General features: G+C 33.3%; 1 protein-coding gene across 1 annotated transcript; it reads right to left on the bottom strand.

Moving 5' to 3' along the window:
* Positions 1–6130: 6130 nt before the first annotated feature.
* Positions 6131–7309, bottom strand: LOC113757754 (F-box/kelch-repeat protein At3g23880-like). Its single transcript, XM_027300872.1, has one exon. The coding sequence runs from the start codon at positions 7307–7309 to the stop codon at positions 6131–6133; it is 1179 nt and encodes a 392-aa protein (XP_027156673.1).
* Between the last annotated feature and the right edge of the window lie 10345 nt (positions 7310–17654).

Genomic DNA, 17654 nt, shown 5'->3' with positions numbered 1-17654 from the left:
GTGAATTCTCAGTTTATGATGGAAAAAAAAAAGAATTCTACAACGAGGGCGGTTCTTGGGTTTGCTTCCACAAAAGAGGGTCTTCGCATTCTAGAAATGCGAGCTCACTGAGCTCGCATTCCGGGAATGCGAGCTCACATTGAGCTCGCATCCTCGCACTACATACCGCCAAGACCCATTTCGAAAAAAAAAAAAGACAAAAGTGAGTGGGAGAAGCAGAACGCAATATCGAAACATAGCTGCCGAACATCAAAACAAAGATTTCGGAATTGTCGAACAGCAAAACAAAGAAAATAAATAACATGCACTTCATAAAAATAACTTATATAATTTTTTTAAATAACATTGCGTTATGAAATTTCTAAAATTACAGTTGAAATTGTAACAGATATTAATGACTATTAACTATTAGATTCTTATAACTAAAATTCGTCGGTGTCAACAAATAAATACGATTCATTAATAACAAAGGAAAATTAGAATTTGATAAAAAAAATTTATTTGATAAAAAAGGAAAAAAAGTTAGTATTTTATTCATAAAATATAGTCGATACCTTACATGTTAACAATTTCATTCTATTTTTTCATTGATATATGAAATAGAAAGAACTATGCATGTGTACTTTTTCCACCATTTAAATGTATTATAATAAAATAACGTATTTTCAACCGTACAATTACCAATTTTTTTTAATATAAAAGAAATATGATTTTTTTTAGAACACATATTTGATGACTTTAGGCACGTGCAAGTTTTAAAATAAAAAAATTTATTCCTCTGCTAATTACAGATTTTAAATAACATTTCTTTAACATTTCTCCGAAATATAAGATTTTGGTAGAGCTTTTAAAATAAGATTTTACTACCGACAGCATTTTAGTAAAGGCAAATTCTACAAAACAAACAACATTTTCTGAAAAAGATACATTTTGGTGGGAGCTCGTAAATTTCATTTTAAATTTTTTTTCTAGCAAGTTTGAATTTAATTTTCTGAAAGTCATACTTATAAATCCGAAATCTAACAAAAAAATTAAATACAATTTTTGGAGGTCAAATTTATCAAATGCGAGCTATTTGAAAAATTTTATTTAGCTCTTACTATTTTCTGGAAAAAATTTAATGAGAGCCCAAAAAAAAAAAATATCAGGGTGAGCTCTATTGAGCTCGCATTCGTGGAATGCGAGCTCAATAAGCAGAGCTCGCATTTTGCGAATGCGAGCTCAGCAGAGCTCGCATTCGCAAAATGCGAAGACCCCCCCTACGGAATACCCAATCAAAATCACCCCTTTTGTAGAATTTTTTTAAAATTCATCACAAAATTAGAAATTTCTCTTGGATATTAGGCCAAGAAGTAAAAAGAAGCACTTGGAGTCTAGGATAATTCATTGGTTCATTTATACTCTTTCTTAATCATCTTGATGCATACAGAACTCATTCATAGTTGAGTACATCATTCAAGAATAAATTCATTGGAATATATAGAGGAAATTCGAGACAACTCACTTATCAATTAACTCGTTAATTTGACTTGCCAACCAACTAATTATTGTTAAGTAGAAGTTTGGTCGAGATGCTAAGACAATAACAGCTAGTTCGCTCCTCGCTATCCTCGATCTAAGAATGAAAGTCATCTGAAATGCACTTGCATCATGTCATGTCTTTGTTGCATCTAATAGGAGAGAGGAATGTGGTAAAATGCAGTTAATTGTCCTATCTTGGTAAGAAAACAAATGGAACTTGCGGATAAAAAGGCAAATATTCCCCGTTCTCACATTTAGCTTCAAGTGAAATGTGGTTAATAGTCCTACATTGGTTTGCTTTTTTTTTTTTAGAATATTGTCAGAACCACATTAGTTTGATCCTAAAGATAAGGATTAATCGAACTAGTACTATTTGCAAAATAAAGTGCATGTGGCGTTCACACGACTTCTATTGCTAATTCTCTGTAATTTTTCATCAATTCTGCAATTAGAGAGAATTAATCATCTTTAAACACCAATATCAATATTTGTTATTTTAAGTCCTATTTCTATCTGCTAATATTCCCATGCTCTTGATAATTTGGTTTTGCTCATGCAAAAGCCAATTCATGCAAATAGCAATAGCCATATTCAGATACCAAAAAAGATAGGATCGACCACAAAACAAAAGAAGAGACATATACATTAGCATAAACTCTTATCTCTTTTCTACTTATACGAACGCATGATCATCAAGATAACAAAACCCCACATCAGCAGAAGTCCATAAAAATCCACAAAACATCTCATGATCATTAATGTACAAATTCCACATTAATAATCAACAGCCCAGAAGGAAAAATGGACGACACCACCCAAGAAAAAAAAAAAAAAAACCACCAAAACCTTTTTTAATGAGTATCTATTAGACACCCTACCTATTAATGGATTAAGCAAGTTAGACCTTTAAGTTTGGCAAAACTACAAAATGGTCCTGAAATGCAAGATTTTATAACCAAACACTCCCAGCTGTGGGTAAATTAACGTTGGCATTTTCTTGCTAAAAAGACAAGGGGACCAAAAAACCCCACCTCAAGCCTACAAGGCAAAGAGGGGAGAGGTAAGGGGAAAAGAGAAAGGAGAGGATTTGAGCCAATAATAATAATAATAATCTTCCCAAATTTCCTTTGCAGTTCTTAGTCTCCGTCCTCCAAGCTTGATTTCTCAACACTTTGTAATCATCATTAGATGAATTGTAACCAAATGCAGAGACAGTAAGTCTAAATAATGAAGGCTTGGTGGCAATATGAGAGAACTCTTTTGGATTTTGGGGTTGTGTGGGAGAACTTTTCTCCTAATGGATCATTACATTGGCACAAGAATATTGTTGGCCATTTGGCCTAAGAAATTTTCAAGTCGATGAAATAAAATTATCCTCTCCTTATACAAAAGAAAAAGGGAAAATAGAAGAAGTAATTTGGATTTTCTCGTGGATGGATTCCAGAACCTCACTTGATATGATAAAACCCTCAGTCTATCCTCGAGTCTTGATAAGATAACTTGACAGAGAAGAAAGAGGGAACGGAAAAACTTTATGAACACTCGAGGATCTGCATATGATTATTTCTTTTGATGTTCATGTTGATTTCCTCTTGTAGCTTGATTGAGGTACTTCTTGATGAAAATGGGATCCATAATTAAGTAGCACCATGATTTAGACAGGTACCTGATATGGATGAGTGACTTAACAGGAAGTCTAGATATTGTTTCCATTATAATTTCTATTCGAAGAGTCAACTACATAAAAACATGCAAAATAAGCACTCATCATGTATCGTGCAACCACCTTGCTTGTAATGCTATGACGTACGAGGTGTTCTTTAATCCTGAACTTGCACGAGAGTTCTACTAGAAATTGGATACACAACGTTTTAGTCTATCGTAAAATCAGCTTTTGTCTACTGAGTTCCCTTTTTTTAGGGAAAAGTCATGGTCCTTGTACTTCAGCAAGTTTTTGTGTAATGACCAAATAGTCCCCCATTTCATGCATGTTTATATTCAATCTGGCTCTGTAGTTGCATTATTTCAAGCAGAAAGGTTATTCTTGGTGAGGTCATTGTTTGCAAAAATTCTGCACGTCCCATCAATTGTTAAAGTTAGAAAAGGCCAAGTAATTCTTTTTATTTTGTTTATGATTTTTATAGGAAAAATGCAAGGAGGATTTTGTTATCTCCAGGACCTGGCGAGACTAACCCTTTTTCTTTTTGGTTGGAACCTTTTTTGTTTTTTTCTCTAGTGAAACTTCTCTGTCATAATTATTGCTAATCTTTTTGTTGTTATTGCTTTAAATGCAATTATAGGAGCACCTCAAGATTCAGGAATATTGTTGCAAACAGTATTGGAACTGGGACAAAGGGTACCGTTATTTGGTGTGTGTATGGGGCTGCAGTCTACTGGGGAGGCTTTTGGAGGTATCCTTCATCTCCGTCTTAGAAACTTTAGAATTCTCACCACCTTACAATCTTCAACAGCGTAAATGGTAACCAAATGCAGAGTGAATCCGAAAAACGAAGTGCCAATATTACCACTCGGTGGTAGTAGAATTCCTTTGGATTGCACAAATGTTCTAACTTTAGATGTTGAGGATATGTGGCATAACTTTCTTCCTGTAGACCATTGCAGAGGTACACAATAATGTAGGCCAGTTGGCCTGAGAATCTATGTAAGTTTTTGAAATAAAAATATATATGTAGTTCCTTGCCAGAAAATAAAAAATGAGCAGATTTTGTTATGGATGGATTCCACAAGAACAACTTTCCAATAATCAAAATGCAGATCAAGCCATTAAACTAATCCTAGAGCCTTACTTGGCCGCTCCTTTCTGTACAAGATACGTGATAAATTCGCAAAGAAGAATAAGCCTTCACCAAGTTGTTGTACTAAATTTTGATAAATGAAAAAAGACGAGTACGAAAAAGGGCTTTTGATTTAAAGACTCCGGACTAAACCTGCATACAAATGTGAAAGTTGTAACGTGGCGTGCAGTATACAAGAAAATGTAAAAATTTTCGTTTATATTTATGTATTCATGAATTTCTCTTGCCACTAATGAGACGCTTCCTCTCTCATTGAACTCATGGTTTGGAAGATTCTTTAAAAGGCTAATGAGTTCTAGAGACGGATTTCTCACAATGAAAAGCAATCTTGATAATTCGAAATTCCAAATCAGAAAATACGAAACAACTACAATTAACACATGATAGAACAGGAGTTTGCCTTTTTACTCACTTATTATTTATCATCGAATGTGAAATAATAGTGCTTTCTTTTGATTTGAACTTTGTAACCTAATAGTACTTTCTTTCGATTTGAACTTGTTACTCCATTAGTGTATATATTCCAAATCAATCATATGATTAGGAAGGATTTTAGGTGGCATTTCGTATCAGCCATCCAAGTGGAAGGTGATATTTGGGTGATACATTTGCTGGTGATATATATTATTACTCCTTTCATTATTTGGTTTTGCTTGACTATTCTATTTACAATACCCAATCGCCTATAGTAACAACCCCTTACGCAACGTAGATTCATAAAGGGTAAAAAAAAAAAAAAAAAAAAAAAAAAAACCCTACTTTCAAAACGTACAATATGACATCCCATATTTTGAACTAAATTGTAAAAGTGATAAAATCCGTTAAATTTAATGGAAATAGATGAAATGATCAAAACGTCCTGATATAATTAAGCAAAAGACAGCTCAAAAAAATTATTTGTTTTATTCTCTAGATAGAGAGAATTGAGGGTTAAGGGGTAGAACAGGTATATTTGTTAAAAATTAGATATAAAAATTTTTTTTTAGGTTCCAATAAGTCATTTCTGTTAAGTTTAATGGATTCTGTCACCTTATAATTTAGTTCAAATCATGAAATGTTATGTTGTACTTTTTGAAATTATGGGGGGCTTTTTTGTATATTAAATTTATCATAGGGGGTTTTTTTTTTTGGTTTTTTTACCCATTCATAAAAAACAAAAACAAACTTCTCTTTCAAAAAGAGAGAAGAACATTTGTCCCAAAAAAAAAAGAAGCCATTAAGCTATGACAATTTGCTTTCCTTTCAGCAGTTTTGATGTGAGTGTACAAAGTTGGTGTACTTTGATATGAGGAAAAGATGTATATCTCGCTGTAAAGACTTCTGAATGATCGATGAAAAGTTTAATATTTGCCCAAGAAAAGGTATCATTATACGATATCAGTTTGTTTTAGAACAAAATAAGTGACAAAAAGTTGAATACATTTTCGAATGACGAATGATATGACAAGAAAATTCAAACCGTATATCCTTCTCTAATCATCCAATTTCACAGTTGCTGTAATGAATCTTCAACCACAAAAATGGAAAAATTTAAAAAAAAAAAAAATCATGTCTGATAATACACTATTAAGTGCGAGAAAAGCCTCAAATCACTATAATCCCGATAAACTGTAAATTCATAACAATAGCCATTACACTCGGTTCCTAGTTTCTACAGCGCAGAAACTATAAATTGACGAAGCAGAAATGTAGAATATATACTCATAGTAAACAAAATTTATTGCTTAATCAAACTGTGAATGCAAGGTCCTTAAACAACAGAATGCCGTTTTGATATTGGAATTCAATTGCCTCTAAGCTCCATTTCTTAGACAGGGTGAAACTAAAGTCTCCTCATAGACATGGACTTCGCGGACATAAGAAATCCCACTGCTAATTTTGGTCTCAACTCCCAAAGATTTCTCTGTATATAGTCCTAAAACTCCTTTCAAATCATCCTCTTTTGCCTCCAGCAAAACTTCCCCGTTCTCAAACAAGTACCTTGGGACGATGTAATAACAAGCCCTTGAGGAATGTGGCTGTAGAGGGACATCTTGATACTGAATCCCAACCATTTTTTCCCAACATTTCTGAGGACCATTTGCATCCTTCATTCCCCACAAAACAAAATGGCTTGTAATATAATTGCAATACAAGGAAAGCATTCCTCCCAAAACAGCTAATCCAAACTCGTGAATCTCAGGCCTACTTGGATGGTCATCAGGAAGTGGTAGCTCACCATAAGTTTCTGTTGACAGTTCAAAAGAGATGATTTTAGAAGCTTGACTTGTATCTTCACCACTGTCAATCAACCAATAAATTGATCCATTCGCGAACTTCCCATCAGATTTGGCATAAAAAGGATAAGGGCATTCCTGAATTTTTCTCCAAGAATCTGATTTCAGTGAATAAATTTTTGTTTCTGTTCTTACAGGTCCGCGCCCTGAAAACTTTATAATTCTTACCAGTTTATAATCATCAGTGTGCGGATCATAACCAAATGCACAAACAGCAACTCCAACAAAAGAATTGGCACCAATTTCGTGTGGAGTATCAATGACTGGTGATTGAAGTCTTTTGTGCAGTCTTAGGGATGGATTCCACAAGAACAATTCTCCCTCCATCCAAATGCAAAATAAGCCATTACAAACTTCCACAAATGCTATTCTGCCAGCCCTTTTCCCTAAGGGATAAAGCTTGAGCGCATCCTTGATGGAATGACTGGGGAAAGACAAAAGAGGAAAAGACCAAACTGTATGAATACTCGAGCTACTGTACACCATAGCCCTTTTCAGGTTCAGGTTGGAGGGATTTCTGGCTTGGCTGAGGTGTTTCTTGATGAAGTTGGAGTCAATAATTAGTGAACACCATGATTTAGAAACGCACCTGAAGCGTATCAGTGACTTCGCAGGAAGTCTGCAGAGTATTTCAATGATGATTTCTGTTGGAAGATTCACTGATCCCGCCGTGCATGGTGGAGCATTGCTTTCCATTGTCACAACTGACAAATATTAGAGTTTAGTTTTCTTCAGAGGGCTTAATTATTAGAGGAGAAGAATTCGTTTATCATTGAAATGAAATGAAGAAAAAAGTAGATTAGCCTATCCAGTGGAAGCACACATTTGAAGACAAGGGTTACTACAGGATTATTGATTATATCGATAACAAGCAGTGAGTCCAGGACATGATAAAAACTTCGATCTCATCGCTGACGACACGCCAAGCCAATAATTAAGGACACGAAAAGCAACATCAATTTACCTCAGCTTCTTGGATTTTCAGCTTGTTGTTTTATAAATGTGATCTTCCTAGGCCGCCTTTGATTATCCTGCCATGGTTTTAATTGGGTTAATTTAGTAGACGTATCCAGTTAATGTCACTTTCAATTCGATAGTGCTTGGTTGCAAGGAAAGATGAAGGAAAGTGAAGAAAAATAAGTTTGGGCTGAGGAAAGAATCAAAATGGAGGATTAATTCGGTTAAGTGGGATGTATCATTTCGTGCATTAAAAACAACCAAAATATGGAATGATACAGGTTTTGTAATTTAATTTTGTATCATTTCACGAATTAAACAAACCCTAATAGCGTATATATTAGGATTTAGATATACATCACATATATAAAATTTGATATTCAAATTCAAATTAAAATTATATAGAATGCATGTAAATCCATCAGTGTATACACTAATAGCGTGGAAAAGATTAATTCTATTAATTATTATAGTGATATTAAGGAAGGAGTTCAGGACATCAAAAGAAACTTGGATTTTTTGGCTAATAACAGGCCAAGCAAATAATTGAGGACAGAAAACACAACATCAATTTACCTCAGCTCCTTGGATTTTATATTTGTTGCTTAATAAATGTGATTTTCCTAGGCCTTTCATTATCTTCCCATGGTTTTAATTGGGTAAATATGGAAGAGGAATATTCTTGATTTGGAGGAATCACGTTTAATACTTTAATCAGACTGGAAATGAATCAACGTCGACGGTCATTCCTCATGGATTGATGCGGACTACAGCCAACGGGTTGCCTCCTTTAATTGTCATAAATACATCGAAGTTTTGGTATTGCAATAACATGTTAGGCATCAAAATTTACAGAAGCAACAGATAAAGTATCTAACATATAATACGGAATTGGACGATCATTTGATTCAAAGAAAAAAAAAAAAGAATTACGAATGAAACAGAATTAAGCACAAGTTGAGGTTAGCTTGGTGACAAATTTTTTCTTCCTGCGGCTGGTCGTTTCATCTTGGAAAAATTAAGCACAAGTTATTAATCTCTTCGAGGAACCATGGAGTCGTCACTCCATATAAATTATTAGATTCACCAATGAAATGGACCAGGTTTTTTTTAAAACCATGTTTAGCGCTCGTTTTAATTAGATTCGAGTTTATGAATTTAGGGACCTAATACACACATTTTAAATGTTTAGGGAAAAAATTTGAAAGATGGATGAAAATTCAAGAACTATTGGTGCCATTTAGCCTCTAATAGTTTTCTGTAAAATTCAAATAATGCATAGTGAAAGACTAAAACGAAGAATTCAACGGTACATTTAAAACCAAATCAAACATAACTATGAGGTTGTATGGGATGATTTCTAAACCTAGGTAGGTGGAAATCAATAAAAGTTCAATCCATTTGGGCAAATATATAATTGGAATTCAGTGCTTATTCTCCAAGATCGGTGGTAGTGTAAAGTTAGAAATTAGAATAAGGTCATTTTCTTACTTCAAAGCAACGGTGAAAAATGGCAGCATGGCATGTGATTAACAAATGATTCTACATCATTCTGCGTTATTCCAAAAGCCATAGAAGAAAATTTCCTTCCAAAGATTCCAGGAAAAATATATACCATATAATTAAAATATACAAAATCATAACCAAGTTTTGAATCAATTTTTAACCAAATATACACTCTTTTGAATAAAGTGTTATCGTAATCTTTTTCCAGAAACACATCTAGAAGATGAAATGCAAATGGAGAAAACATGGATAAAACTACAGCAGGAGCCTCAATAACTAGGGAGTGCTTGTTCCTTAATTTTTATCATTTATGTTTTGTTCTAGACCCGACAGAGAGAGAGATAGATTTTTTTTCCGAATTATGGAGATGGATTTAATTTGTGATTATAGATAATTAACTCCAAATTTTATTGATCCTTGATCCAAGAAATAATTTTTTTTAATAAAAAGTGATGCTATCTTGCTCTATCTGCCACCAAAGCCAACAATTATTCCAGCAGCAAGATGTTGTGGGTGTATAATAATTGCTTCACTACTTATTGAAAATGAAAACAAGGCCTGCTTCTCCATTAAGCCTTTTGGAATTATATTATCCACCAGACATACTTATCCATTTTATAGGTTCACATAATTAGCATTGCATAGTTCTTAATAGGATGTACTGCAACAAAATCATTGCCTTTTACATGCCTTGTGATCTACTACATTGAAATGACTGTTTAGTATTATGAAAGCGGACTACAATTAACAAATTGGCGAAGTTCTAATAATTGTATTTGAGGAAAAACCAATTAAAGTTAAGGGGTCATAGTCACCTTTAAAAACATCATTCAGGAGTTCATCAAATTCCATTCCACATTAACTTAAGTGCCCATTGCCCATGCCCTATAAACTACAAAATAATATGATTGAAGAAGGGAAAAAAAAAATCATATTCTCCAATTAGCAACATTTTGTTGGGAGAACGCAGAAATTAGAAAAACAAACATTGAACTTGTAAAGTGAAATGTATTGCCTTCTTGTCGCCTTTTTTCATAAGGCTATTGGCATTACACATGTTCTTCATCTTCTGTTCTTGATTGTCTGCCTTTAGGGCGATGATGGAGTGCAAAATGTTTCGGCTTGACAAAGAACAACTTCACTTTGAAAAGGTAACATGGGAGATGCAGTCGACCCATACGGATTACTATTGCTCAGCATCTTTTGAGTGGAAATTGACCAAGAATTGTAGAGGTGATATTTGACAAGACCTTTATACCTTCAAACATGTGATGCTAGCTAAGCCTGCAAGATTTTGTGTTATGTAGGACCAAAAATGCATGAAAAAATTCAGTGGAAAATTTGCAGCATTTTTCTAGCTAAGCCATCTTGTTTTTTCTTTTGGTTGATAATTTCTTCTTTGATAGATAAGGTGGAAAGTTTATAGATTAGAGAATTCAACGGGAAGCTTTTGCATATCGGTGTAAAAGTCGTAAAGATACAATTATGAGCTAGTTCATGTACCATATAACATGTGAATATCGTATGACGTGACAAAAGAAAATGTGTAGAAGAAAGGAAATATATAATTGAAAAACATCAAGCATTATCCCTATAGCTTTGTCTTGCCCCCCCCCCCCCCCCAGCACACACCAGTACACCACCCCATCCTCAAAAATAAAATCCTTTTTATTATTTTTTTTCTTTTGCTAGATTGGTTAGTGGGTTTGAATTTGGTTGCTGATTTGTTAATAATTTAGACCCACTTTTCGTGAGTTTTCATGATGAAAAAGAATTCTATTGCTCAAATTCAGTGTTCATTCACAAGTACTTATGGCTAATTGAGAAAGTTCATTCGAATTTCCAATAGCCACTTTGGTTCAGGCGTTGGTGATGTAGCGACCAAGACCCGATAGTCTTGAATTGATTGACATTGACAGCAAAATTATCCCAGCAACTGATTCTCCCCAAATGATTGCAGGAGCAATAGTGCTTACTTCAAGATGTTTAAACAAATAATTTTAGTGGACCAAACAAAACCAATCCATTTTCAAAGTTTCATTTGACTAAACCAATAAGTTGGAAAGTTTATTCCTACCATACTATTGTATGTAGAATATGAGGAATCATGCGCAAAAGTTCAAGAATTAAATTGAACCATGTATTGCACCGAATGCGCATGATAACGACCTGAATTATCTTTAACTTGTGATTTTGAAATTTTTCTTTTTTTTTTTTAATTTTAAAGAAATGAAGGAGCCAATTCGAATATACAATTTGAACATGGGCCAATTCTTCCTTCAAGATATTAATTGTAAACAATTTGTCAAGAAGTAAGGGGAAATTTATATGATTAGTATGTAAGATGAGTGGACTAAATGTGGAAGACAGACACCTGTGGGAATTTTTTTTTTCTTCTCAATATGCAAAATTTTTGAACTTTCACTTCAAGAATCTTGTCGAATCAAAAGAAATGGTCAAGCCCACACTAAGGACCAAAGAAAGTAATGAAATGTATCAAGAAACCTTTGAGGTTAAGATGTAATACAACTTAATATACAATTTTTAAAGATGGAGTGGAGAGAATGGATAATTATGTGTTCGTCAAGTGCAAAATCACGTTAAGGAATATAATTACTTACTTTTTAACTCTCAATTCTGTAAATGCAGTAAGCAACAGATGTTTATGCATTAATACACCTCAGTTTTGTTATTTGTTTATTTATTTTTTGTTTGAGTACACATTAGAAAAGACTGGGACTCCTAAAGTTAAAGTTTTAATTATCTTAAATTGGCTAGATGACATCGATTATAAGTCAAAACTTTCAAGAAGTGCCAAAACTTTTTTTTTTTTTTTTACATGTTGTTGTTCGAGTTATACATTTATTGTCTTAATATTTACATTTATTTTTTGTTAGTATCTATATTATAAATACAATTGAGACCGGTGATCATAAAGCCCTTGATTTCACGGGTAATGGAATTGAGACGTTATAATAAAGGCTCTGATAGTGGTACTCCAAAAGTCTACAAGGGGGTTGCCTTATCCCCATGATTTAGCCAGATCTTATTCTTTAATAAACTTCAATCCCATTCAGTTAAAATCACCAAAGCCAAAACAATGAATATAACTTTTAAAGAATTGTTTGGATAGAGTATTATTTGAAATATTATTTAGAATAATTACTGTAGTATTTTTTGTGATGTGATGTATATGAGATAAAAAAAATGTCTAAAAATATAAAAAAATAGGTTGAAAAATGTGTTTAAATATAAGCAAAATATTATTTTAAAAAAAATTTGATATCCAAACAAAGATTGGCGTCCCATTTAGATACTAGAAAATTGTTGCTCACATGTCAGTCATTGCCCTGTATTCTCCTTTTTTTTTTTTTTTTTTTTTTTTTTTTCAGTTGGGGGTATCCGGGACCACCCGACTAATCCACCAACCCCGAGGAGAGCGGGCCCCACCGATCCTCAGGAAAATACCCCAGGCAGCCCAAGCTCGGAATCGAAACCAGGACCGACGCCTTAACTAAGGTCGTGAAGTCCGCCCGAGCTGCCCAGAGGGGGCATTGCCCTGTATTCTCCAGATGAGGCAAATGTTTGTCTGTCCTGTTCTTTTTCACTGATTTATTGGGACAAGAATCGTGTTGAATTTATTATGTACACACTTAGTTCATCAAACCCGCATGTGGGCATTTGCATCGAGAATTCAAAGAAAACAGCTGTGAACATTCATGTACCAATGTGGACCATCTAAACCTGCAACAAATTGATACATGAACATTAAAAATTCAAACTGGTAGCAGGACCAGTTTTCTTGACTTGCCAGAAAGCCTCAGAAATTTACTCACTCAATATTGACTAACTTGCTGTAGGATTATTCCAAGTTTATGCAAGAAAGGAAGTTATTATTCAAATTCCTGTCAAGTCATTTTCAGCAGTTGTTTCCATATCTGCATGCTTTTGTCTCGTGGTTTTTCATTTTCGTCCAGATAATTGATGCCCCTCGTACTCACATTCGTGCAATGCGTGTTTGATTGCTTCCCACAGGTTTGTTTTCATTTTTTGAAATAAATTTATAAATATTTTTTAGTGAGAGATATTAAAGCTATTGTCTGGTGCTTTCTTTTCTTGATCTTATTCTTTAAGTTGCAACTCTAATCTTCATATTAATGGGACAGAACTACTCAATTGAATTTTTTTTTTTTTTTGTAAGGTCTCCTTAAGAATCAATTTTGAAAAGTTGAAGCAAATTAGAGTCTGCCAGTCATTAGCTTCTGTAATAATTGGTTTGTCACCCGCTAGCTTCAATTTTTCTAACAAAAAAAAAAAGGAAAGCTTCGATTCTTAAAACATGGCCCAAATCTTAATTAATCCAAAATATAAGGGACAAGCAAATACAATGAATTAAGAAACGTGACCCGGTCCTATTTGGATTGTAAATGTTTTGAAGTTTTTATAAAAAAATATATTATAACACATGAGATATAAAAAAGCGAATAAGAATTATATTCACTGAAAGCGTAAAAATTTTTCCTCAAAAAACTGCAATGCAAACAATGTATTAAACTGACATTAAATAAACATCCCTCAAATAAAATCCAATCAAATTTGGCTCATTTGGGGATCCGGACTGCAGATCTTCCAAAATCTTTTTGACTTTCTAGGGGTTCTATTATCATTTCCTTCTGAAACATAATGCAGTTTTATCCAAGTGAGGCAATAAGGTGTGAAACAAAGAAAAATTACTCTGAGTCTCCTCTGACATGATAATATCACAATCTATCGTTCAAGCCGCTTTTCAGGACTTGCAAGTTGTAGATATTAATAGGCATCATAGATTTTTTTTTTGGGATAATTTCAGAAACCTCCCCTGAGGTTTCTGACAGTCTCAAGGACCTCCCCTGAAGTTTCGAAAATCCCTTATACCTCCCCTGTCAGATTGTTGGGTCCCAAAATGACTTGAAAAACGTTGAATTGACACAAATATCCCTGCTGTTGAAGTAATATATTCTGATAATAACATGAATTAATTAGTGAAATGAGTAATAGAAAGGATTAAGTAACTTAACTGGAATTTGATAATAAAATGAATTGCTAATTTGGGCTAAGAGAAAAGGCGCCAAAAATGGGCGCCCATTTGGTTGTTGATGTGACAATGGTAGCTGACTGAACGTTAATTTTGGTGAGGAATAGACCTTCTTGAGGAATAGACCTTTATGGAGAAAAGCCATAAAGCGCTGGTTTTTTATTCAACAACGAGTTAATTTTTATTATATCTAATAACTAAATTTTTGTTTAAGAAAAATGGGTACTCTGTTCTTATAATGAATGAAAGCTTTGAAAAGTGGGGCTCTTTTATTCATCAGGTAACCACACATGAAGGGGAAATTGTGCCGATTTAGCAACGGCACCGGCAAATACTAGACCAGCACACAAAGTAACAAACAAAGAATTGACTTCATTATCATAAATCAAGTTATTGAATATTTCGAATAAATCACGAAATTCAAAACTACCCGTTATCCAGTAAAAACCTAAAATTCCTAATAATAAGCCAAAATCCCCTATACGATTAGTCACAAAAGCTTTTTGGCAAGCATTTGCAGCAAGAGGTCGTGTAAACCAAAACCCTATTAATAAATAAGAACACATTCCAACCAATTCCCAAAAAATATAAATTTGTATCAAATTCGAACTAGTAACTAATCCTAACATGGAAGTACTGAAAAAACCCATATAAGCAAAAAATCTCAAATATGCTTGATCATGAGCCATATAATTATCACTATAGATAAGAACCATAATTCCAACGGTAGTTATTAATATTGACATAATAGAAGTAAGCGGATCGATCAAATAGCCGAATTCTAAAGAAAAATCATTATTAATGATCCAAGACCATACATATTGATAGATCGAATTGCTATTTATTTGCTGAATAGACAGATTGATTGAAAAAATCATGACTATAGTTAACAATAAAACACTCTGAAAAGACCACATACGACGAAGATTTTTTGTTGCGGTCGGAAAAAGAAGAAGTCCGACCCCTATTAATATAGGAATTGGAAGTGGAATGAAAGGGATGATCCACCCGTATTGATATGTCTGTTGCATAAAAACATTTTTTAATTCTTAATTTATTAATTAATTGTTTCCGATTCACCGGATCTTACCTCTTTGAAAGGGATCAATAAAAGTCAAGATATGGACTTTAAGTTAAACTAACTTAAATAGAATTTTAGAATCTTTTGTTTTTTTACTTTACTTATTCTTCTGAATTTTTGCTAAATCCTTAAAATATTCAAATCAAGAAGTTATAATTGTTCAAATTATATAAAATTATATGAAAGGGAAAAAGTACCCGAGTTTGATCAGTTATATAATTAATAGAAAAGGAGATGAAATTTTTTCTTTCATTAAGCAAAAGCAAAGTTTTTATTCTTATCTTAAATCTTTTGGTGGGGTATTTTATTATAATTATATGGAAATTCGCCTTAGAATGACGAAAATAGACAGAAATAAAAATGTAAAGGTTTTCGATTCTTTTTTATTATATTAAGTTTAAGCTTACTTAACTAATTCGATTTTTATGGCACAGCGAGTGGGGTTTATTTTATGTTATCCGACAAATAAATTAGTATTTAAGGAAAATGGGTACTCTGTAAGTATAATGGACGAAAGCCATAAAGAGCTGGTCTTTTATTCAACAATGGGTTTAAATTTATTTTATCCGATAAATAAATTTCTAAACTGCCCGCTCCTGTTATAGGTGACACTTCTTGTTGTGATCAAAAAATAGATTTTGATTAGAATTTTGCTACTTGTATGAGCACTTTTGCAGAAACCTCAGTCACAACCCAACAACATTCACTGGTTTCTCTTGCAACTTCAGTAGGCAATTATATAGAGCTCCAAAGCAACACTACTGTTTCTTATTACCGTTACAAAGAACTACTTTGAGAGCCGTTGGCATGAACTAGAAGACAATTTCTTGCAATACAGCCTTACCTTTTTCCATCAGTTTCACATACACCCCCCGCAATTTCAAAGGAACTAGATTCCATTGAAATTTTCAACATAAACATCCTCACTAATGACAATCTTGAGGGCAGAGGTGGAATTTGATTATTTTCTCTCTCCTGAAACACATTTTATATTCATTGTCCACCTCAATTGGGTTGGACCTGAAACTATCTACTTAGTTTTAGGGGAGGTATAAGGGATTTTCGGAACTTCAGGGGAGGTCCTTGAGACTGTCAGAAACCTCAGGGGAGGTTTCTGAAATTATCCCTTTTTTTTTTGTTCTTATTTTCGTGGTGGATAGACATTATTGATCCTTGTGCAAAGTTGTGAAACACAAGGCATTTGTGAAGTTTGAGATATTGGGTCTCACTCCAAGTCAAAAATATGTTTTCTGAAATAACTTTTCTTTCTTTTTTAAAAACCTAAAAACAAGTGCAAATGGCTTTATTCACCCTAATACGTTATCATTCTCTCTAACAATTGTATAATTTATTTTCTTTCCTTAAAGTTTTTCCAAGCAGGGAGGGGCAGGATTCAAGAATCGGAAAGGGAAAAAGGGGATTACAATTCAAGATCTCTAATTCTTAGACGTTTCAACTTTAACCACTCGATCAAAACATTCTCGACAATTGTATAACTGATTTAATTTTTGTTTTACAACAAATAATAGTTGTGAATTTGTTGGCAATAATCAGTCACATATTTTGTTCCCCACCAACACGTCACACAAACATGATATCTAGTTGATTCACAAGTACTATTTCGTGTGCCACAATATTCATAGTATCTGCAAATATATATATATATATATAAACACATATATATCTGCCATTATATTGCTTAAGTATAATATATATTTAAGCTTTGTTCCTTTTATTATACAAAAAGAACTGGATTTGTTTCATCCATTCCCATCCCACAAATCAGATTTACTTGTTGCCATTTAACGAGGTACACAATACAATAACAGAATGATAGATTCTTCCAGGCATTATGGGACCTTGTTTTGTTTTTGACGTCAAATATAGTGAGTGAATACCACCCAAATTCATTATGCTGCCCAGATTGTTTGCTTCCCAAATAGTAGTTTCATTACTTGGACCCCACTCACTGAACAGTGAATAGTTGACACCAACAACTTTGCAATGATATCAACAAACTACTGTTCCGAATTAAAAACACTTCAAAACAAAATTCGAAAACAAAACAAAAAGGATTCTGTTAACGAATAGAAATGACCCTATGATCGAAAATTTTTTGGAAAATTTTCATTTTTCTTGAATATTTTTCTTTCAAATTTCAATTTAAAAAGTGTTATAGTAGTTTTTTCATAAAAGTTCTTTAAAAAAATATAATTCAAACAACCTCGAAGAAAAACACATGATTTCTCTATCCCAGCTTCTCCAATCCAATTAAATTATTCAATTCATTCCCTCTTCAAATGCACACCTACCCCCTCCAAAGGTGAAGGGAAAAAAAAAAAGAATCATAATAGAGATTTTCCACTTCTAGAAATCACAATTATAACAAGGGATAATTTTAGAAACCTTCCTTGTGTTTTGTG

This window comes from Coffea eugenioides, chromosome 2, assembly GCF_003713205.1.
Source record: "Coffea eugenioides isolate CCC68of chromosome 2, Ceug_1.0, whole genome shotgun sequence".
Lineage (NCBI taxonomy): Eukaryota > Viridiplantae > Streptophyta > Magnoliopsida > Gentianales > Rubiaceae > Coffea > Coffea eugenioides.
Note: the sequence above shows the minus strand (reverse complement) of the source record. Positions and strands in the feature narration are given on the sequence as shown.